General features: G+C 44.7%; 1 protein-coding gene and 1 long non-coding RNA gene across 4 annotated transcripts; one reads left to right on the forward strand and one right to left on the reverse strand.

The window, feature by feature from the left end:
• Positions 1-562: 562 nt before the first annotated feature.
• On the reverse strand, positions 563-9,828 carry C1QTNF8 (C1q and TNF related 8). Of its 2 annotated transcripts, none has more exons than XM_048962253.1 (3): positions 9,490-9,828; positions 3,129-3,363; positions 563-2,476 (listed from the first exon to the last, which is right to left on the reverse strand). In XM_048962253.1, the coding sequence occupies exons 2-3, from the start codon at positions 3,352-3,354 to the stop codon at positions 1,929-1,931; spliced, it is 774 nt and encodes a 257-aa protein (XP_048818210.1). In that variant the 5' UTR covers positions 3,355-3,363; positions 9,490-9,828; the 3' UTR covers positions 563-1,928. The 2 variants fall into 2 exon arrangements, with proteins under 2 accessions (XP_048818210.1, XP_048818209.1); XM_048962252.1 differs by lacking the exon at positions 9,490-9,828 and adding an exon at positions 7,658-7,760.
• A 6,168-nt stretch (positions 9,829-15,996) lies between these two features.
• Positions 15,997-21,350, forward strand: LOC125700702 (uncharacterized). 2 transcript variants are annotated; one of them, XR_007380025.1, is made up of 5 exons: positions 15,997-16,042; positions 17,981-18,097; positions 19,806-19,911; positions 20,528-20,648; positions 20,758-21,350. It is a non-coding gene; the product is annotated as an uncharacterized LOC125700702 (long non-coding RNA). The 2 variants fall into 2 exon arrangements; XR_007380026.1 differs by having other exon boundaries at positions 16,009-16,042; positions 17,984-18,097.
• Positions 21,351-22,765: the final 1,415 nt, after the last annotated feature.

The following is a 22,765-nucleotide window of genomic DNA, read 5'->3' on the forward strand; positions in this document are numbered from 1 at the left end:
CACTCGATGTGCAGGGAATGTTAGACAGCCCTGTTGGGTAGTTTCTGCAGCTGCAAAGTCGAGGAGGGGAGTGGTGCAGGAGGAGGGACAAAGGGGGAAAGGTGGCAATGATTGGGGGGAAAGCAAATGCCTTCACTGAGTGCAGTAGGAAGGCTTCTGCTAGCACGTGTTTGCTCAGGGCTGGTACCTCTCTGTCAGTGCTCTCAGCACTAAATGGCGTGCTGCAAACAAGCAATGCAACCATTAGGGCTTTTACCATCACCCTAATGGAAGCTGCTGATTAGGAAGCTTTTTTTGGAAGGAGTAGGGGGAGGAAAAAAAGACGAGAGGCTGTCTGTGGCAGCTGGGATGCCTGACAAGAGGGCATGGGGGGTCTGCATGAGACACCCTTGGGAGAGATTTTAAAGCCCTGCAACTTTCCCACTTTTCCTACTAAGGGTTGAGCAGGCTGTGCTGGAAGTGGGAGCAGATGTGATCTTTCAAGGCTGACAAACCATTTTTCATCGCACATTTACTTGCAGATATGCTACTTAAAAATTTCTATCTTTGCTAAAACTGAGACCCCAGAAAAAATTGGTATTCATTTAACTTCTGCATCCTGATACTCAGCTGGGAGCACCTTCTGACCAGCCGAGGAGAATTGGTTTCAGTCTAGTTTCTGGAATCCTTTGGTGCTTAAGTGAAAGTGCAGAACTGGACGTTCAGTTGGTGCTTTTAGCCCTGTGCTGTGAAAAGCATATGGAAATAAACAAAACCAGTGCACTCAAAGCAATCTGTTTATTTCAGCTACTTTTCTGAACAGGTGTGGGTAGGTGAGGCACAGCAGTGAAGCAATTTGTCTTCATGTATCCTAAATACAAACGACTCAAGGTGCAAACAGGAGGGGGTGGGCATGGAGGAACCAGAGGAAAATGAGGTTTCTTGCTGCTGCATGCACCTCTCTATTTTGACGTGAGACCAAATTCCCTGTAATATCACTGCTGGCAGTGAAGCACCTTTCTTCCTCCTGCTTTTCTCTTCCAGTTACCAGAGGTGTGAGTGCTGGAAGACAGTAATTAATGCCATGCTCATGTCTTGATGACTCCAGCTTGGCAGTGAGCACTCACAAATAGGATCCTAGGCAGTGCCCACTGTTTTCCTTAGAAATGGAAATGCTCATGGTACCCTGGTGTTATGCAAGAAGTTTTGCTAGCAATACAGCAGTCTAGCAAAGTTGTGGCATCTGGCTGCAGCTGTACTTAAAACTATGCTTTTGGGAAAGTTTTCTGGGTCAATATGCTGCTATTTATGTAATTCTAGCATTTTGCTCTCAGAATGTATTACTGTATGAAATGGAACAGAAATGTAACTCAAGGTAATTGTATTGTGCAGAATACTAACATGGTGTGTTCTTGCCCACCTGAGTGGAGCAGGCCTGGTGTGGGTGCTGGCAGAAAGGGGGCTTTGTTAGCAATACTGTGCACTGTTAAGCATGGTAGATATGTTCCTTAATTAGCACCTGGACAACAGGTATTTGATGACCCATCAAAACATCTTTTTGGGCTAGTCAGTCCAAATGCCTTCCAGTCGATACAATCCTGTCTTTTCTAAGGAAAAGCAGAGATTAATTTTGTTGCTACCAACTTGGAGACTCTTCAGGGATGTTCTTGGGGATCCGTATGGGGCTGCAGAACTGGGACATTCTGTGCTTTGTTTCCAGTGCAGGCTGAGGGTTAAAGCCTTTACTGGTCATAGCTTGGAGCACCTTGAAGCCCCATCACCTCCATTCACAGGTGTTCCTGGCATGGACACAAAGCCACCAGGAGGCTGCCTCCTGCAGTCCTTCCAAGCAGAGCTGGATGTGCATTTCTAAAAGGGAAGACACTAATGCATCAGAGAAACCCCTACCAAAAGCTCTGAAGCTTTTGAAGCCTGAAGCTGAGGAATAACTACTCTACAGCTGGCTTGATTAAATGGCCATTGAAGATGATGTAAACATCAGACTCCTCACTATAGATGGCGTTTTCTCTCTCCCGCTTAAACATCCTCACCCAGACCTCGTCTCCCTCCTGCAGGTCCAGCATCAGGCTCTGGCTCTGCATGATGCTCCGGTCACTGGGCTGGGCATAGAGGATCACCATCTCCTCCTCGTTCTTCATCAGGTGCAGATAGGTCTCCTTGAAGTTCCAAGTGTGGACATTGAGGCTGAAGTAGTAGATTCCTGGCACGTAGCAGAAGAACTTCCCTGAGAACATGTTGAAATGCTTGTAGAGGTTCACAAACTCGGTGTCGAAAATGACGTGCTGGAAGTAGTCTGAGCTATGCAAGGGCTTTCTGCGACCCACTGAGAAGGCAGCATAGAGCTGCTTGCATGAATGGCCTTGGGGGCCAGGCTGGCCTTTCTGGCCCTTTCGTCCATTGAAACCACGTAGCCCTCTCTCTCCTTCCTTCCCAGCTGCTCCAGGGTACCCTTTTTCTCCCATTTCCCCCTTCTCACCTGTAAACATAAAACAGAAGATGCCAGACACCATCAGCCTCTTTATTCTCAGAAGCATGCCAGGTGAAAGCTTGGTCTTCCTGAGTTCACAGTGCTGATGCACAAAATATTGAAGTAGTGAAACTCCATTACCTGACCAGATTACTTACACAGATCCAGCTGAATGCACAGCCCCTCCATGCACAGCTTAGAGCAACAAAGGTTTGGCTAAAGATTTGGCTTAAGTCTGATTTGGGCCTTGGAGAGGCTTTGTCTGGTCTGCGTGTCTCTATGCATAGCAATCCCTGACATATCTCCTATATTATGTGTTTAATTATTAAGGTCTTACTTTGTAAGACAAAGCATATGAAATGGAAAAAGTCAGTGAGAATTTCTAATTGTTCTTCATTTCTTATTCTGAGGAACAATTTTTTGGATGACATTTGTATCTGTTTTTTAGTACGATGTAACTTGAGTTCTCACTGACTCCATTTTCTGATGGATTAGAGCTTATTGCCACTTCTTATTTGTGCGCACACAGCCTGTGCCGTGACACCCCTTGGGTAAATAAATCAGATGAGTTTTGTGGTGTAGGAAAGAGCACAGTCTGTCAGATAAAGATGTGCAAGCAAGATGGAGGAAGGATGTTATGGCCTTGGTCACCTCTACCCACCTTTGAGGATGGTGATGTCTATGGTTGGCTGCACTTTGGGTACCGAGGAAGCAGGATCACTGCTCATCCTCGTGTATCGTGAGGAGACGATGGAGACGGGCTGCTCTGAGGGTCCGCAGCATCGCACACACGACAGGCGCCGTGGCTCCCGCCTCGGCAGGTCCTGCACTGCTGTGGAGCTGGGGATGGACACCAGGAGCAGGAGGAACACAGCGCTCATCTTCATCTGAGACAGCTGGAGCGGGCAAAGAACAAACGATTAACATGGTGATTCGGATCAGAGCAGCTGATGGGCCATCTGCTAATGTTGCCGCAAGGTGCTTTTCTGATTAATTATTAGCTTATCTTGTAGTGGCACTAGGAGACTCCAGGTAGGAAGGGTTACCCACAGGGTACTGTTTACAAGCAACGGAAAAGGCAATCCTCATTATGCATTACTTATGGTTGAAAAATCTTTCAAGAGACTACACATAAAAGCAGGAAAGAAAAAAGCATTTTGAGATTAGAAGAGAAGGCCGTGGTCCTTAAAGGTGTAGCAAGCTCTGCTCACGGTGCTGTTGCTGTCTGGCTGAGGTTGGAGCTGCCCTTGCAGGAGGTTCTGGGTAAAAAGTGGCTCTCAGTAACTGTTTCATGTTTTGCCGTCCCGAAAAAATGAAAAATCAGATGCAGAGAATGAAACTTCATAGGAATGTCTGACCAATTTTTTTTTTATTTTTTTTTTTTTTAAAGGAAAGCGCTGGTGGAAAAATGAACTTAAAAAGTAAAAGCATTTCTCTTTTTAGATGGTTTCTTAACCTTTTGCTGGTGATCTTTCTGCCATGACCTTGCCAAGTGGTTTGTGGCTTTGACTGTGTCCATTTGCTTTTCTTAGCATAATTCCTCTGTACGTTTCCTATTTTTATTTTCCAGTGTGCAGAACAGAGAGTCAAATATCTGCAGCAGGCATGGACCAAACTGGGGCTGGTTTTCCACAAACAGTAGGGTGAGAACATCTACTGCTTTTTCAGCTGGTATTGGCAAGCCCCAAAAACGTTTCTGGTGGTGACTGGTGAGTGAGTTTTTGTTTTGAGCGCCCCTCTACCCTCCATCTAAGGAGGGAATGGAGATGGTGGCAGGCAAGTGCCTCCTCATAACATGCGTAATTAGTGTCATTCTGCTCATTGTGGCGGTGTTTCATAGTAGGCAGGATTTGAAATTATGCCTTTTTGGACCTTATCCAAAGTCCAATTAGTGAGATGGACTTTTGCTGACCTCAGGCTGGGAACAGCTAGAAGAGCTCCTCTTCTACCAGCTCTAATTCCTGGAATAGGTGGGGATGGCAATGCCTAGAAATCCTTGCTTTCAGAAATGGAAAAATGACCATTTTGCAGAGGGAGAGAAGGTATTTACCCATGAGATACACAAAGGCTTCACTGGGTACGCTATGGATTAGTCAAGAAAGTATGGGAAAAGAAGAAAAAAGATTAGTTTGGAGCAAGGTACTTGGATTGTATAGTCATTGTTGGGAGACGTTTTCTTCCAGTTCTTACCTGCCCCAAAAGAGCTGTCATTCACACCTTTTATTACTTGGTGTAATCCAGCTCCCTGGAAACTAGATGAATACTTATTAGCAGCGATATAATAACTTTGCTCCTGACAGCAGTGAAAGTTCTTTCATCAAACCTGTCATAACTTGAAATGATCTTTCTAGTTGTAATTGTACCTTATTCTAGGTACAAGTCTGAGGGATTAATGTTCCTCTATATCAGTGCTCAGGGCCTGAATTCTCATTTTCATTAAGTCCTTTTTAATTTTCATTCAGTCCTTAAGCCGTCTTTGTGCTGCCAACCAGGACCAGAAATGCAATGTGCGCCTAAATGGACAGCATATCATAAATAAGCAGCCTGTACGTGACCAGAACAAAAAGCTTGAACTACAGAGAGTGTTTGGGGTCCAAGTAATGTTTCTGGGGTCTCCTTTGCAGTGATTAAAGCTTGTGCATACATATATGTGTATATGTAATGGTCTAAGGAAGACCACATATTCACTCAGAGACCCAGACAACTGGGGCCAACATATCCTCCATGGGACTAAAAGCTATTTAGTCCTTGGGACTGTAGATAGTCAATACCCTGGGGATAAATTCTAAGGCATTTGATTACATTAGCTGAACATTAAAATTGGAGGACATAATTGCTCATAATACCTTCATGAAGGAGAAAGAGCATTCATTACGAGGGGCATTCATAATGGGTGGCAGGCAAAGGCTTCATAAATATGAAGAAATTACTTCTACATTTTTATAGGCCATTATTCTCTTTAAGATGAATGTTGTTCCTATTTTTAGACGTGGCTCAAGGAAGAGAAGTCGGGGTGAAAAATCAGTGTTCAGGTTATGCACCTTTTACACTACTATAATCCAAGCACCCATTGAGGAAATTGTGTCCGTTTGCATGATTCATGAAGAACAATTACTCAAGTTGTTGGCGAGAAATTGCATTTGGAAAATGAAGCCAACCAGGCACAAATCCAGTCAATTCAGGGCATCCTGATCTGACACCCAGGCATCACACACATTTTCCTTCATGGTTTTATATTCCCAAGCAGCTGAATCTTGGTCAGATGTGCATTTGGGGCCAACCTAATTTTTTTTTGTGTGCATGTATGTATCACTGTCCTCCCTACTGAATACAGAAACATGTACCTAGTTGCAAAGTATTTGATTAGTTGAAGCTTTGGTGATGTATGCAAATAAACAGCTTCAGTTTTACAGTTTGCTTGTAACAGTCAGGGAAGGAGAGGAGAAGTAAAACAGGAATGAAATGGAGAGAGGGGAGTCTGAGAAGACTGAAAGAGGAATCCAGTGGTATGGGGTTCAGGTTGAAAGGCATCCAACTTTAAACCAGAGGAATGAAGTGTGCAACAGGAAAGGAAATAAACTACTAAGGATTTCCATATAACAAGACCATGTCAATCTGAAGAAAAGAAATGATTTGGGCAAAATTTTGGAGGAGAAGCTTTTTGTCAAATGTGGTGATGGTAGATTTGACATTTATCCCTTCCAGGAGGCAGTGAACAAGGAGCTCAGCACTGCTCTGCTCCAGGGAAAAATCTTCTGCTGGCTTTGGAAACTTTGGGGTCTGTAAATGTTTCACCTGGACAGAAAAGGAGGTTCTCAGCCTTTCCTTTCCCAAAACCATTTCTCCACTTCAGCTTCTTTGGCTCTTCTTTGAGCTTGAGTTCATATTCTAACAGTTGATAGATAAATGAGTGAAACGTTTCCGTTGCAAATCTTGTGGTGACATTCAGAAAAATGTGAATTATTTGGATGTTTCCTGTGCTTCCTGCAGAATGCTTGGGGAGTAGGAAGCTCGTTGTGAGGCCAGGCATTCAGCTGGTTCAGGTGTAACACATAATGCTAAGATAAATGAGCTTACTCTCCCCAAAATGCTTCCAAACCTCCCCATGCCATAGCTACAGAACGCCACACAACCAGCAGCTCCAGGCCAGAACCGACCAAGATACGAAGGAAGAAGAAATTCTCTCTACATTAAATGGGTGTAGCAGTATTTAGCAATATTTTGGCAAATAACGAAGATTTAGGAATCATGAAATGAGACATTGAAGTCTGACAAAAGCAGTTAATTTCATGGCATTTTCACGCTGACAGTGGCCGATGGTTGGTTGAGTTCATCATAATGTTAGAATATATACTGCTGTTGGAGGGCTGTTTGAATGTACTAGAGGGTTTCTTTGGCTGGAACTATACTTTAGATAAGGTTTATAAGACTGTCTTTTTTGGTTTTGTTTTTTTTGTCCCTTCTCTGAATTTGAGAAGATGGACCAGTTTACAGTACAAAATATAAACCAATGGGCATTTTATCTATGTCTCAAAACTACTGGTTTTCCTGCAACACCTGTAATTCCTGATGTCTCCCTGCTGAAAAAAGCAAATTTCTTCCAGAACTTTAGGGATGCCACAAACATTTGTGAGGGAAGGACAAAAAACATTTGTTTCTATTCTGGGAGTTAAATGAGGTGATGTTTTCTACCTGTATGCAACTTATTTAAATATATTTGCTTGGCACTGAGAGCACCTTGATTGATTTCTTGGTTCATGATTGAGTTTAATCTTGCAGCTCAAAGTAGTAGCTTACGTATGAGATGCATTTGCTCATGCAAAGCTTTTTAATGACAGTGTATTCCTGAAGAATTTTAACACTTCCATATAAAGCACCACATCTGGGCAACAACAAGGACAAAAAAAAATCCCATAATAACTGCAAAAATAGCTTACTTGCTCTGTACGTGGAGAAAAACAAAAGGAAACAAAGCAAATTCATCTGGGGGCTGAACCAAAGCGAACTGCCCCGTATTAGCAATGTGGGGTCAGCAGAGTACAAACCATGATGGGTAGCCTTCAGCTCTGCAAGCAGCTCCTATGGGATCTGCTGGGCTTCTCCTATCACAGGCTAGCAGTACAGATCTTCATTAACCTGCTATAGGGCCCTGCTTTCACTGGCAGGAGTGTGGGTATGTTATGTCCTTACCTTGCAGGGGCACTTGGAATTAAATCCCAGCCATCGCTGTGCTGAGCTCAGGCACTGCAAGCAGGAAGAGTTCATGAGGCAGAAATCATTCTTGGATCTTGGAGTTGTGCTTTAAATTTTTGCTAACGTTTTACTTCCTGTTATTGCTATGGCTTCACTTGGAAAAGCAATCTATGACTGTCTTTGCTCTGAATTCACTGTACGCAGGACAACACCAGCCACTGCCCATTTTAATTAGTGATAAATGTGAGCCAAAAAAACCATGAGGGCGGTTAAGATTAAAACCCTGCTTGTGCTGCAGGGATGGAAAACACATGGATGTGTCAGCTTCGGACCTTGGCACTATTCCAGAGACAGAAATCATTCAGCTTCTGCTTTTTTACCTTTTGTCTCCTTGCATACCCTGAGCTCCTTGTTGCTCCAGCCTTCCTAGCATTGCTAAGAAGCAGGAAACAAAGCAGTGCTGAGGCCGCTGCTGTCTGGATGCTGGAGTTCCTCTTGGAAACTATTTGTTTGAGATTTTTTGTTTTTTGCTTTTCCCCAGGAGGATCTAAAATTTTTTCATGAGTCCAAGACTATGGAGGAGAGTCAGTGCTGAGCATGGGGCAGTTCTGCTCCAACTCAGTGCTGCAGAGGTGCCCCTCAAACTGGACATCAGCAGCCCATGTGCAGCCATGGAGCGACTTCAAGTCTTGCAGATGAGAATATTTGGATCCTGAAGAGCAGCATGGTTTAAAAGTTTCCACTGGTTTGCAGATGACCTTGTTAACGCCCTCTTGTCTGCAGTGTTTATACATTGCACTGAGGTGAAGAAGGGTTGGAAGCAATGCTGGGGACATCTCAATCCTTGTGAGCTGGCTGGGAATGGAGGCACAGCCAGGATCTGGCCACTGAGAGGCCCAGGAATGTTATCGTATCCACAGTTTGTAATGGCTGCTGGGATGCTGGTCAGTTTCTAGATTTTCTGGGTAGTTCTATTTTTGGATGAATTTTGGTGTACGGATGAAGTCCCTGATACCCCTGCCCAGGGATTGGATCAATCCCAATGATGTGCAGCAGCATCCCTGCAAGACGACCATGATGCCACATGCACATCCCACCCATGCGCATAGGAAGAGGTGAGGATCCCAAGCAAAGCCCTTCTCCTGTTGCTGCACTCACCCAGGCCCAGGGTATTCCATGGATTTAACGTGGGTGCCCTGCAAAGCACCCTGTAGGAATAAGGTGTGCCTGTGTGGAAATGGATGGGTACACATGGGCACCAGCATCTTCACACTACAGGCAGCTATTGCACATCACAACGAGGCAGCAAAAGGATTTTTTCTGGCTCCTAAGCAAACACCCATCCCAATGCAAGCCTAGACAGCGATTCAACCCCATGCTGCCGCCACACCAGCCCACTTGCAGTGAAATCATTCGCAGGGCAGCTTCTCCCATGGAGCAAAGAGCACTGGTGAGGTGAATGGCACCAAGAATCCTTCACCTATCATAGCTGAAAGGCACATTCTTGGGCATGGTTTTGCTCCATCCTGCCCCAGCTGCAGCCCCATCCTGAGCACAACCAGACCATGTGCTGCTCAGTGGTGCTGCAGCTGAGGGTGGGTGTGGAAGCAAGCAACATTAGCAGAAACAAACTGCAGCTGGTGCAGCAGTAACCTGACCTTGTGCTTCTTTCTCCTGCTGTGGTGAAGCAAAAGAGAGGAAGCAGTGTGGGCAGAGACCACCTTTTGCTATGACTCACCCCACGCAACCTGCTTCTGCAGGGTGGGAATGCTTTGTTCCCCATAGCAATAGTATTTTTCTCCCAACTTATTCAGACCCGTTTAACTTACCTTGTGACTCAAAACCCTGTCTCTTACTTTCCTTGCTGTTGCTTAGCAGAATGCATAATATGAAAGCTGCCGTTCATTCAGGTTCTTCAGTCCTAAGCAGCTGCTGCAGCTTCCTAGCTGGAGTCCAAATGAAACACTGAAAGTTCGTCCTGCTCCTTATGAAATCCAGCAGCGAGGTTGTTTGCAAAAGCTATTTTTTTTTTTCTTGGTTCTTTGCTTGCATCAACTTGTGCTGAGTTTCTGTGCTTTTGTCCTACTATGGTTTCCCTACAATGCTCAGCCAGTCTGTCTGCTTGCACAGTGCCTCACACAATGATGGAAATGAAAACCAAAAAAGTTTGTGAATAAGGGAAAAAAAAAAAAAAAAAAAGAAAAAAAAACCACAGACCCAAAACCACGTTCAATGTTCCAGCCAAAGGAGAAAGTGCTGGGATCACATGGAAATAATTTTTCTTTGGGAGATTTCAGCATCATTTTGGGCAGTAGAAAGGAGAATGAAAAATACACAGTGAAAGCTCAGGTTTTTATGCAGCTCTTTTCCAGAGAAGCAGATTTAGGGATCATCTCAAGAAGGTGATGTGTGGCAGCAGCACCTTCCCAGTGCAAAAGTATGCTGGTTTCCCTCCCTTTCTTAAAGGTCTGGGGGATAAAGCCTGATGCCAAACCACCCGTGCTGGAATGCAACGAGTGCCAGCATCCTAGGAATGAGAAAGGAAGGAAAGCTAGCACACATTTGTGGCTTTATTTAAAGCCAGAAAAAAATGTGAGAGCAAAAAATAATGCAAGCTCCACCATCATTCCCGCACTAAAGCTTCAGAAGAAAAGTAGCACCTTTGATCACTCTGTGAACATCAGGAGAGAAAAGGTGTATTTTGTCCTCTCTCAGTACCCTTCCCTGCTTCAGGTCACAGCTCAGTGCTTTAAATATCCCCCCTCCCACCCCCCCCCGCAGTCCTGGCCAGACTGCAACACTTGGACCCCTCTCACCGTGGAGGCTTTACCCTACACACTGACCAGCTTATGCTTCTTTTTGGCACATTGCCTTTCCCCAGTAGCTCAGAGCTGTGGTCAGAGGCAGGGAAACAGACATGCTGGAAAAGGGGTTTTGGACATCCTTGCAGAATTATTATTTTTTGTAAAGGCCATGATAACATTTAAAGATGTAGGGTGGATCTGGATTATGTAATGGAGAACAGAAATTGTTTGCAGATGACTTATGTCGGGAAAGTTTTCATATCGGCGGTGGGAGATAAAACTAACAGGTGATTAAAACAGACTGCAACACGAGTTTTCTTTTAATTCACAAATCTGCATCCAGAGAGACAACGAGGAGGACCAAAGGTTGCTGGGGGGAGAGGGCTGACGCTGTACCGCGGGGAAGAGCTACACACTAGCGCCGTGCTCAGAGGCTTCATCAGAGAAATAACTGAGGTTTGCTGCTGTCCCAGTGTGAACCCAAGCAGTGTCCAGCTCTCCATGAGTCACCTCCAGTGCCGAGCTGCTCCAGCCTTCTTGGAGCACCTCCTGCTCTTGTCCTTCTCTGTCCCCATTCCCATCTCCATCCCATCCTTGTCCTCATCCACTTCCCCAGCTCCATCCCTGTCCTCAGCTCCATCCCCGTCCCTGTTGCCATCAACTCCATCCCTATCACCATCCCTCCCTGCAGGAGCAGGCTGTGCCCAGCACAATCCAATGGGGAATGGTCACTCAGAGGGGAGCATGCGGCTGCAGCCTTTCAAAAGCAGCCAGGGAAAGAAAACTTTTACTCACTCATTTTTAGGAGGGACCTTAAAGAACCTCTAAGAAAAGAAATAACTTTGCCCCATGTATGCCAACCAAAAGCTTGCTTTTCTATTTATTTTGTTTATTATTTTTTCTTGTGGTGAATTGGTAACTGTAGTACAAAGGTTGATTTTCCCTATTTTTCTCATAGTAACAGAGTCTGAAATTAACCCTGGAAGGAGCTTGGTTCTCCACTTGGCTGTGTTGGCAACCCCTGCAGCCCCCCCACTTCTGGCAGCTGTTGCTGACTTCTCCCTTCTTGCTTGGTCCCACAAAATCATCTGGGCTCCAGAAACAAATATTCTACATTTACATACTGTGTCATTGTAGAAGCACCACATGGCTTATTTGCATGCGTACAAAAATAACTCCTAGATGTCACCCAGCAGAACGAGTGTTTGGGGCTCTGAAAACGACCTTAGCTGGGCAAAAACTGTACAAAAAACTGTACAAAACCAGCTTATATGAGATATTTTAATTTTCACTCTGAAACTCAGGACAGACATAAACTGTTATGGTAACGGCGTCTGGCATCAGAGCCAGTCTCTCCAGATTAAACAGGTTCTCTGCCTCGTAAAATGACAACCTCCTCTTTCTAAATAGTAATCGTATTCAAGGAAGGAGGATATTTCTGTTTACACACATGATTTATAAAGCTTGGCTTTTGTCCGTGCAGGGAGCAAGGAAACAGAACTAACCAGTTTTGCAGCAAATTACTAAGAAAGTCAGTGTGAAGGTCAAGGCTCATCGATTCGTCTGCCTGCACCTTGCTAGAGAGCATGGCAAAAAGATTAAACCGTACTCAGATAGGAAATGCACATACCCATGGAGAATGTAAGGGTCACAAATGATTGGCTGGCAAAGCCATGCTTTTCTTTGCAGCATTGGCATGCCAAAATGGGTCTGGCCTATAGGAAATTAATTTTTCTTTCTAATTACTTTGTTTGTGGTTAGGGACGTGCACTGAGAACCTTTGTTCCAAGTACCACCTGAATGCTGGAGATGCCTGAGGAGGTGTGCTAGAAGTGCTGCAAGCGGAGGCACATTTTTTTCAATTTTTCTATATAATGGCTCAAGTTCTTGACTTGTCTCCAGCTCCCTAAATAAGAAGGCATGTTTCGTATGGATTTTTCCATAGCACTGAACTTGGTGAGAGGGACATCTGTTTGCTTTCTTTCCTCCCTCCCAAGGCTGGGGCTCTGTGCCATGACAACGTCTGCATCACGTGGCAGGCACACACAGCTGATTCCTATGGAAACATTAAATATTAAACTCAGGTTCCTCCCAGCATTCTGCTTGGGGGGTGATGCTGGAACACAGCAGCCCTCTGGCACTCCTGAAATGTGTTCAGCACTGCATGAGGGGAGCAGCAGGCTGTGTGCAGGGCTGGGATTAATGCCTCCACTGTGCCAAACTCCAACAGCAAGTGGAAAAAGTGAAGAGCAGCTCTGTGTGCACTGCCATGTCAGCCAGAGAAGAGTTCTCAGAGCTTCTAATATAGTAGTAATCCCCAACTGACAATAGGATTTAATAGGATAAAGTACATATGTATGTGTGCATGAATGCGTGGTGCTTTTAAGCGGCCAATTGCACAAAGCCAAAAATAATTATGAGTAAATTGGAACTTAAACATCAGCATGTGAATGATAATTGGGGACTGCTTAAGAACAAGTTGCTGAATAGTCTGAAAGCAGTGATTTCACAACAGAGGGAGAAAATATTTACAGGCAGAGCCTGCTTCTGAGAGGAACTGAAAGCTTTGTGCATGAGAAGAAATTACAATTAGAAAAGGTGTCAGGGGTACATGGGAGGCTTTCCCTGCTCTCACAGAGCGGTGTTTGCCAATGGGAAGCTGGAGGCATGCTGTTTAATTAGCCTTACACAAGGCTGCCCAAGCACCAGCACTGCTGATGGTCTCTAATGAAGAGCTAATGGAGGGCAGCGAGACCAGCCAACAGGGAAGGAACCCACAGACACCATTGCTGGCCTTGGTTTGAGTTTACTCAGTTCTGGTACACAGTCTTCAGCCAAACACCACTCACAGCCTTTTAATTAACAAATGAAAGTGATGCTAAGCGGGGCTGACATGGCAAGGCTGGAAGCAGGCCTGCAGCGCACTGTCCAAGCTCAGTGGTAACGATGTGCGGCCTAACGAGGGCTGGTCACCGTGAACTGGGTCTTGCTGGGAAGCTGCTGCATATCCAAGCAACACTTAAAATTCACTACAGCCGCTCCAAGCTGCGACATTGATCATTAAAGCTCATCTGCAAGCTGTCAGACTTGTAGGTGCTTCAGGCCCTGTTCTGAAGTCTGACTGAGGAAATCCTGAAAGATTTGAATCTCAATTTTGAGTTAAGCCTTTGTTAAATAGAAATGGAACTTTGCAGTGGTCATAAATAACATATCCATCTTCCCTTGCATCGGTCTTCCTGTTGCATAAAGAGCAGCTTTGTTTGGCTGAATGACCTCTGAGACGGGACTTAGGGCAAAAATTCATTTCAGTCAATAGGTTTGGTATGATTAGCATTAGCTGATCTTCTAGGATTTAGATGTGTGTTGGGAATGCTGCTCAACCCTTGGGGCCTCCCCTTGGGGACACCAGCAAAGCTTTTGGAACAGCTCTCACAGCTTCTGCCCAATGGTGGGAAGCGTTTCTTCAGATCTGTGCACACACCATGGAACTTCTACACCATGTAACAAGAAAAGTGGCACACATTGTTTTGTGAAATTTCTCCTCAAGCTCATTTTTTACAGTAAAATTAGGCAATGAGCCCTGATCTTATTAAGACACTCCACCTCCCACCCTGCTTGGACTCTTGGCATTAAACTCAATCTGTTTTCTGGAAGGCGGGGGGTTTATCACTGTGTGCAGAATACCACCCCTGGCAGCACCACAAGCTGTTCCACCCCACTTTCAGAGGCAGTTAAGGAAACTGGGTGAGCAAATGAAGTGTGCGGGTAGAGATGTGTTATTTAATGACCCAGACTGGTGACAGATCCAAACACAAATACTCCGGACCAGGGGAGAGTCCCTGATGTAGCACCAGTGTTCAGTGTTCAGATAGGTTTGTCACACTGACTGTTTTTGTACAGAAACCAAAATGAGCAGAGAAGGGAAATATTTCTCTTTGTTGTTTTGTTTCCAGAACAAAAGAGAGTTTTGATTTTTCACTTTAATTTCCCTTCCAGTTTTTAGATTACTTGTAATTATATGGTGCCAAGCAAATAAATGGTGCTCTACCTTTTTGTAAATGACTTGGAAGTTTGCTTTAATCCCTTGGTAGGGTTCACCCGGTATGTCATTCATCACACCACCACTCTGCGTTCCAGCAACTGGGCTCATTTAATTTGCTAGGCTGAATGAAATAGCTTTACCATGCCTACTTATATGGAAGTAATGATGGGTAGAGCCCCATAGCACATAATAATTGCTATTTTCCACAGAGCTTGTGTGCATGTCCTCAGGATAATCTTTAAGAAGTTAAAACTCCAGAGACTGAGACAGGCTGTGGACAACAGAGTGGAAATGATGGAACAGTGTTTTCTTCCTGGATTTGTTTTGGAATCGCTACTTTTCACCTTTAAAATGGTGTTTACTTGTTGGCTTGCTGGGCTGTGCTACTCTCTCCCACACAGGATGAGAGCATCCACTGGTCTCGGAATGTCTGTGCTCAATTTGTGTAGAATTTGGTGCATTTTGAATTTCTGATGGCAGGAGCAGAAGCAGTGAGGAGAAGCCGGCTGAGATATCCATGAACTAAAATGGTCCCTTCTATTCCTCTGAGAGTAGTTTTTCATTTCTTGTGTTGAGGTGTTTTGCTATTAATATTTAAAGGACGCCCAGACTGTGAGTTTTGTAAGAACTGTCATTTAAAAGTGGGAACAAAAAATGTACATCTGGGTGAAGAAATCAGAAATTAGGTCATTAGATAGTTAAATTAAAAAATTTAAAACGTGCCTTATGAACAGCTTTCATCCTAAACTTTTGCTCATTTCCACTTCTGAGTTGCTGTAAACACCAAGAAGAAAGTCCTTGCTTTGAGTATGTTGACACTGAAGAAAACAGCAAAAGAAAAGCCTGCAGAGAGTCAGGGCAGGAGTGTGTGCAGGAAAAGCCTGAGCAAAGCACGATGTCCCCAAGTGTGTTTGTTTCACTGCAGTAACCTTTGCATGCTCCTGCCTCACAATGAGCGCAGAGCAAAGCATGCAGGCCTGAATTCTTCTCCCTGACATTTGGGTTCATTCTGTCAGCCCTTCCTACCAGCCAAGGCAGGAGCACTTCCACCGATAGCTTGATACACCTCCACAGCCACATTGTTGGTTAAGCCATGAATGCATCAGACACCAAGGCACGTGCTTTTGGTGGCAGGGAGTGGTGATTTCGGTTGGTCCAGTATAACTTAGGAGACTGCTGCTTATTGTGCTGATTTGTGTCTTGTATTCAGGCAGATACAGTGAAGAAATTCTGGAGGAATGGGCTCAGATGGGCAGCTCCAGAAACAGCCACACATAGGCGTGCTTTGCAGCACAGCACCTTGTATCTATAGCCAGCAACAGCCAAAACATAGCAGAAATGCTAAGTCATGATCTGAAAGAGTAATTGAGCACCTGGTGGTAAGGCAGGGCCAACCCAGGGGAGCTCAGGTGTATGAGATGTACCTGATTGATTGGAAGGTGGAGAGGAAGCTCTTTCCCAGACCTCATTTAAGTGTTGACAATGGAGGTGAGAGTATTTTGCTGGAGATCCCTGCGTACCTGAGGCCTTCTGAAGGTAAGCAGCTTCTTCCCTTTATTTCTGTGGCTGTTGTATTTGAGCAAATTCTTACTTGCTGCAGCCTAGGACCTTGCTACTCTTATGTCATTGCTGTGCTTTCCATTGCATTACACCAAGAGCATCCTTTTTCTGTCTATTTCTAAGCAAAAAGAGGAGGAAGGACGGAATCTAGCAGAAATCTGCAGGAAAGCTTGACATTGACACATATCAGAAGTATTTTTAGCATCCGAGTGCACTTTTTCTTGACCACATCATGACACCTGAGACTACTCCTACAGCATCAGTCTGAGGGTAATCATTTTACAACAGCAGAGTGAAGGAAGAGAGGTTAAACGATTTCTTCCCATCTGTGCAGCATGGCAGTAGCAGTCCTGGGAATAAATCTTAGGATCTGCCCACACCTCCCTCTGCTGCACCCCATGGGGGCTGTCATCACCAGGTCAAGGACTTGCTGCCACTGCTGACCCTCCTTAGGAGGACAAATTTGCAGTCAAACCTTTGCAATGAAGGCAGGCAATGCATCCTCTCAGTAACAATGGTATTCCTGGTGCCCTTCCCAGTGTGCCCTGCACAGATCCCATCCATCATCAAGTGCCATCTCAACACTATGGTTCCAAAAGTGGCTGTTGTCTGAGGCTTGGAACAGCTTCCACGCACAATAGAAGCAATTTCAGTGCTATCCAAGGTGTGAGGGGACAGAGAGCATCAAGGACACTTCAAAGTGAAGGTGACACGTGTATGTTCACCATCTGAACCTCTTTTTCCTTGTTCAGAAGAATCTGCACTACTTTTTTTCCAAGAAAAACCTCACTCAAGCAGCACTTTTAGTGCCCACAGTACAAATGCTCAGAGGTCAAATCTGACTGAACTGGGGCCTCTTGTACCAGATCTGTTGGGCTAATAGATCTGTTGGGTGTGAGTCTGGGAATTGTTTTTCTAAATGGGCCGGGGCTCAGTGTTGTCAGAATGAAAATCTGTCCAACCTCATATCCACCTCTGCACTCACCTCCATGAACACAAAAAGCCACCTGAGATGTTAATCCCCACATGGCAGGCAGCGAACTGAATAAGCAACTTGTAGAATCAGTTGAATTTTTGGCAAAGAAATGCCTGGAATTGGGGCTCTTTCATTTCCAAAGGCTATCGAGAGAGGCTACTAATAGCTGGGGGACTGAGAATAAGCAAAGCAAAGAGTTTAAATCAGGTGTCTTAATACTGACAAGCTGGTCTTTGAAAGGAAATCAGTCCCACAAAATGTTTATGGGAGTGGCAAGGTTAACATGGAGTCAATGCAACAATTGTAGGGGTTGATTTCATTTTCTCCTTGGCAGTAGCATAAGAGCAAAGCTGCTGACAGCAGTCACTGGTGTTATTGCAGTCTGAAGGCCTCCCATGGTCTGCCTGGGCATTTTAAAATCCTATTGCTGCACAGCCATCACAAATTAAGAGAGCAATCATGGCAAAATGCATTTGTACTGAACCTACATCATCCATTGTTAAATAAAAATCACGTCTCTCTGTCTTGATTTCACTTTTGGCTACAGACCAAATGCACAGGACAAAGGCAAAGCTGGCCATCCTGCCAGAAAGCAAAGCCTACAACTCTTCTTGCTGACACCTATAATTAGGCTGTGTTCTTGTCTCAGGATGATGAGTGCTGATGGGAAAGAGGAGCAAAGAGGAGAAAGTTCCTGCCAGGAGTATCATGTGGAGCTGAGCCAGAACAGACCCAGGCCATGAGCAGCAATTGCCAACAGATGTTTGCCTGGTCTTAAATTACATTGTCTGCATGCCTAGAAAAGATAGTGTCTTATAAATAACTGTGCTTTGATGCTCTGTGGCCTTGCATATTCAGGTCCCCCTGTTAGCCATGTATGTGTTAGTCAGAACTAGCTGGAAATGGACTGTGGGTGGAATTTCTTTTGCTGTGTCCAGCAGCGGGGTGTTGTCAGCTCTTCCTGAGAAGTTTTGGAGGATGATGGAAGAGTGACTCATCCTTTCTGTTCTGCACGAGGAAGCCTGGGAAAGCACTGTGCTTCTGGGAAAAAAAAGGTAGGAAGGTTTCAGATGTTGATGTGTTTCAGCAAAACCCCAATTCTCTTGAAAAGCAGACATACTTACCATGAATACCTGAGAGATGCAGGCTGTACAGCAGCACTCCCCCAGCCCCAAGTCCTGGTGAGCCAGCACTGCTTTCTCCTGCCCCAAACTCTTCCCTCACCAGCCTGCAGGGCTCTGCTTCCCTCCCAGGCATGCTGCAGCTCAGCTGAGCACTAATGGAGCTGTCTGCACCCGTAACCAGCTCCTAATGAGCTGCTGTCCATTCCAGACCGCAGTGTGTCCTGTCTTTGCCACTGCCCATGAGCAGTGCTTTCTGCATTTTGTACACATTAAAAAACATGTGTCATCTAACATTCCGGGTAGGGAGAAGGGAGAGAGACAGTGCAACTTGCTGATGGACTAACTTGAATCATTCTGCATAGCAATTTAACGTGATGGAAAGCTGCAATTAGCCCTAATTAGGGCAACCTCATTGCTTCAACGAAGAGCAGATCTGCTGTCAATTCTATTTTCTTTCCTTTCCGTGACACAGGCATGCAATTCAGCAGCTTAATGCTCCCAGCATGACATCCTCCCCATGTACCACTGAAGAATGGGCACTGAGGATTTACAGTAACGTGCTGCAGTGCCCTGATGTAGGGGTGCATTTATTCAGAACAAGAAACCAGAACACAGTTACTGTGGAAGAAGGCTGTGCCCAGGGTGATGTGGTCCCCTGGCAGAGCTGGGGTCAAAACTCCTTCACTTGGTTTAGGGGTAGGGAGCACTTGTCCAGGCATTGCAAATTGAGCACCATTCACTGCTATGTGCTCTGAAGAGTCTCTGTGACATTTCTGAGAATGTCTGAAAAGGAGAAAACCAGAAGTTACTACGAAGTGTATCATCTTCTAAATTTTTGTCTCGGTCAATGAACATCGCTGGCCTTCCTGGAAAGAGAATTAGAGCCCCTTTCATGTTGTTTTTGTAGTCTGACCCCTTTGCAAATGGTTTTGTTTGCAGATGAGGCATGTAGTTGGTACCTGCCTTAGGATGAATGAGGATTTCTATCCTCTGGCTTGAAATAACAGCCTTGGGATAACAGCTTGGGTTGCCCTGCTCTGTACTCAGGTCAGTCGAGTAAAGTGAATCATTCCCATTTGCGATGCACTGTATTCAACGAGCAGAGATGCTTTCTTCTTGTAATTAAACATAATTTCTTGGTTGCCCTGGAGAATACAGAATCTCACCTCATTAGAGCAGTCAGCCTTTTGCCAACACTGGGAAGAAGTTCTTGGTTTTTTGTATCTCTGTTGCACAGGATGCTGAGTGCAGACTGGTGCCATTTTGGGTCATGCTATTAAGTGAAGAAAATCTCTATTACAGCAGATGGATTCACACCAGTGGATACTTTGAATTCTTTTCCTGAAATCAGTCATCTTTAGGGATTTATACTGCTCTTGTTATGAGAATGTCAAAGCCTCTCCAAATCTCCTTGTATCTGCCCGCATGCTTAGGACTTGGCTGTGAGCTGGATTCACTCATGCAGGAAATTCTCCCTCCGTTTTCTTCTCATTCTGAAGCAAAAGAAATTGCACACACAAATGTTGAGGCTCTAAAGCAATGCTGCATGCAACTTTCTGGTTCCCTGAAATATTGGTGCATGAGATGAAACCACTTCATCTCAAAACAATCATAATAATAATAAAAATATTCCTTCCAGGATGGAAGAGGAGAGGATATTTCAGTGCCTTCCTTTGCAAGCAATGCCAGGGGAAGGCATCCTGATGTGCAGCAGTGCAAGGTAGCAGGGCTCTGGGATCCCTGGGGTAAGACAACGATATCCCACATGCACCACCTCAGAGTGAGAGCACGAGCAGCAGAGAGGCCAGCTGAGATGCTGGGAATGAGTCCATGTCATCGTGTTTAATGGCTTATTGATGGGCTTACAGCTTTTCCTTCCATCATTAACATGCGAGGTCTGGGTTTAGATTTTTATTAATTTGTTTGTTCCTAGTTGTTCAATAGATCTTTTCGGCAAACATGCTTCAATCTCTGGGTTGTTCACAAACATGCTTGCTAAATGTATTGCTGTCCACTTGATGAATTCCAGTTGTTCGTTAGCACACCTATCATGTGATATTACTTCTTCTTCCTCAATGGATACGATAACATAGATGCATTAAATAAAAAGTAAATTTAAAAAAAAAAAAAGGCAGGTGAGGAAAAATAAACTTTCAGTGACATTTTCAGGAGGATGGTGTGAAAAACAGATGGACTCTGTGCTGTAGATCCTGTGCAAAGACAGAGCATGGTCCAAAGCCATACCCTGTGTTGGGATGAGTCAGAAAGAAGAGAAAGAGACTAAGCTGAAGTGTGCACACCCCTAGTGAAGGTTATAGCTGTTCTGCAGAGCCTGTTTTGACCTATGTTGTCATCTTCCAGGTGTAAACCTCAGTCGCAGTGTAAGCATGTATCTCCAGCAGAGTGGAAAGAAATGCACATCTCCTATTTCCCCAAGGAGCTTTCAGGATTTCCGAGAGATCTCCCACCCTGCACCCAAGAGGTAATTAATAAAGTATCTCAACTTCTTTTTTTTGTGAAATACAGTCACAAAACTTTCTGATTTTGGTGTAGTTTACACTCTGTATTGAGATTAAATTGTATTTCCCTAGAAAATCACTTCTGTTTCACAGTGGAGATTGAATTCAGCCCGAAAAGCATGAGCCCAACATTGCCTCCTTCCCCAGATGTCAAGATGGCTGCTTGGCGGCTCACTCCCATTCTGTCCCTTGGAAAATGATCAAGATAGGATATTTGGACACAGATTCTTCCAGACACGTTGTGCCTCTTAGCAAACCACATTTTGCAGTGAAGATCTGTTAATTATATGCTTACTTTTAATAAATCCATTCAAGTGCTGCTATAGGATTCCTGGCAGATGTGGGATCCATCCCATCTCCATGGAGCCACCATACCCCGCAGATGAGAGAGCTGGGACCACAGGCTGGGGAACACTGAGCATCCTGGCACTCTTGCATGAGTGTGTTTGGAAAGTGTTTTCAGTTCCTCAGAGCACCTTGTAATTGAATCAGATAAACACACGGAAGGCACTGTGATTTTTCAGGTGCTGCTGAGCGCCAGCTGTATGATTACAGCAAATCTTTCAGGTCCTCTGAGCTTGCTGACAGTGACTTATTTTGGTATTTGTACGAGCTGCTGTTTGTGATGGAGGAGTTCACAGGGCAATAAACAGGATAAAAAGCCAGGCTGACGAATCTGATTACTGTAAAATCCATTTATTTCAAGTACACCAGTTACTTCTATTATGGGGCATTTTAGAAATAATTCTGCATCTTGAAGTAGTTTAAAGAAGATTAATTTTCAAAGGGAAAAACGATTCTCAGATCCATTTTATCTGCTCCTCGGACAAAGCGTGAAATTAGGAGCTTATCTACAATCACTAAAATTGAAGGCAGGTCTTTCCCTTGACTTCAGTGGGTTATAAATCAAACTGGATGCAAATAGCAGCGCAGACCATTGTGATGATTGATATGTGGAGCAATGGGCTGGAGACACGTGCTACCACTAAGCATGGAGGTGTCACCTGTCAAGTAACAGCTTCACTGTGCTCAGTGGCAGAGAGCCCACCTGGGGGCTTCACAGCTCACCCAAGAGCTTTCTGGATGGCTGGGAGGTATCGAATGCATTCTCCCAACAGAAATTTCTGTTTCGCTGCATCCTTCCTTTCCTAACGCCAAGTTCTTGCTACTACTGAATCAATTAATTATTTTAGACTGAATTTTCAGTGTTAACCCAGAAAAGAACTGATGATAGTGTTAAACCAGAAGCCCTCTTTATTGTGCACGGACTAAAATTCCCCTGGATTTTTTGATTCTTTTCGATTCTCTGCTCTATTGTTCTCCATTTTGGACCGACCCTTCTGCTCGCTCCATTCAGTGTACTTGTTTTTCAGCAGCTGCCTGGGAATATTCACAAAGAACCCACAAATAACCTCAGTGCATCAAAGAACGCTTCTAGGGGCAATCTGAAAAATAAATAGTAAAATAATCAAGATGTGGCAATTAATAAAACATAAAAATTATCTTCCTGCTGCGTGGTTTTTATTAACCTTTTAGATAGTGAACAACATGGTAGCCTTTGCTCTAACCACTTGTCTGATGGACTGGGTTCTTTTGTACATGTAGTCAGACTGCTATCCTTGCTGTTGCAGTGGAATTCATTCTGGTTGCCTGTCAAGGAAAAAAAGCTACAGTTTCTTTCCAACTGCTGCAAGCATCCTGATCTGTATGCGTAAGGGATGGTCCCATGTAAGCAGGTCAGAATAATTATTACTGCCTGGAAGTGCTGTCAGAGCTAAGTTCCTGGCAATGCTACTGCTTCTGATCCTCTTGCAAATCCAAAGAACTGGCAAAAATATTTTGCTGGGGCAGCAACTATGCGTGCTGCTGATCCTCCCACCCAGGACCCTTTGGGATTTTTACATGGTGATGCAAGAGCCCATGTGTGCACCAGTGCCAGCATGGGCAGGTCTGCTGGATCTGGGCTCTGTGGTCCCCACGCAGTGTGGGACTGCCATTGGGTCTCCTCTTTGAAACTGTCTCTAACTGTGCAAAACTGGTAAAATTAAGACAGGTGCAGGGTCTGATCCATGGCTGGATG

Source organism: Lagopus muta, chromosome 15 (assembly GCF_023343835.1).
Source record: "Lagopus muta isolate bLagMut1 chromosome 15, bLagMut1 primary, whole genome shotgun sequence".
Classification (NCBI taxonomy): Eukaryota; Metazoa; Chordata; class Aves; order Galliformes; family Phasianidae; genus Lagopus; species Lagopus muta.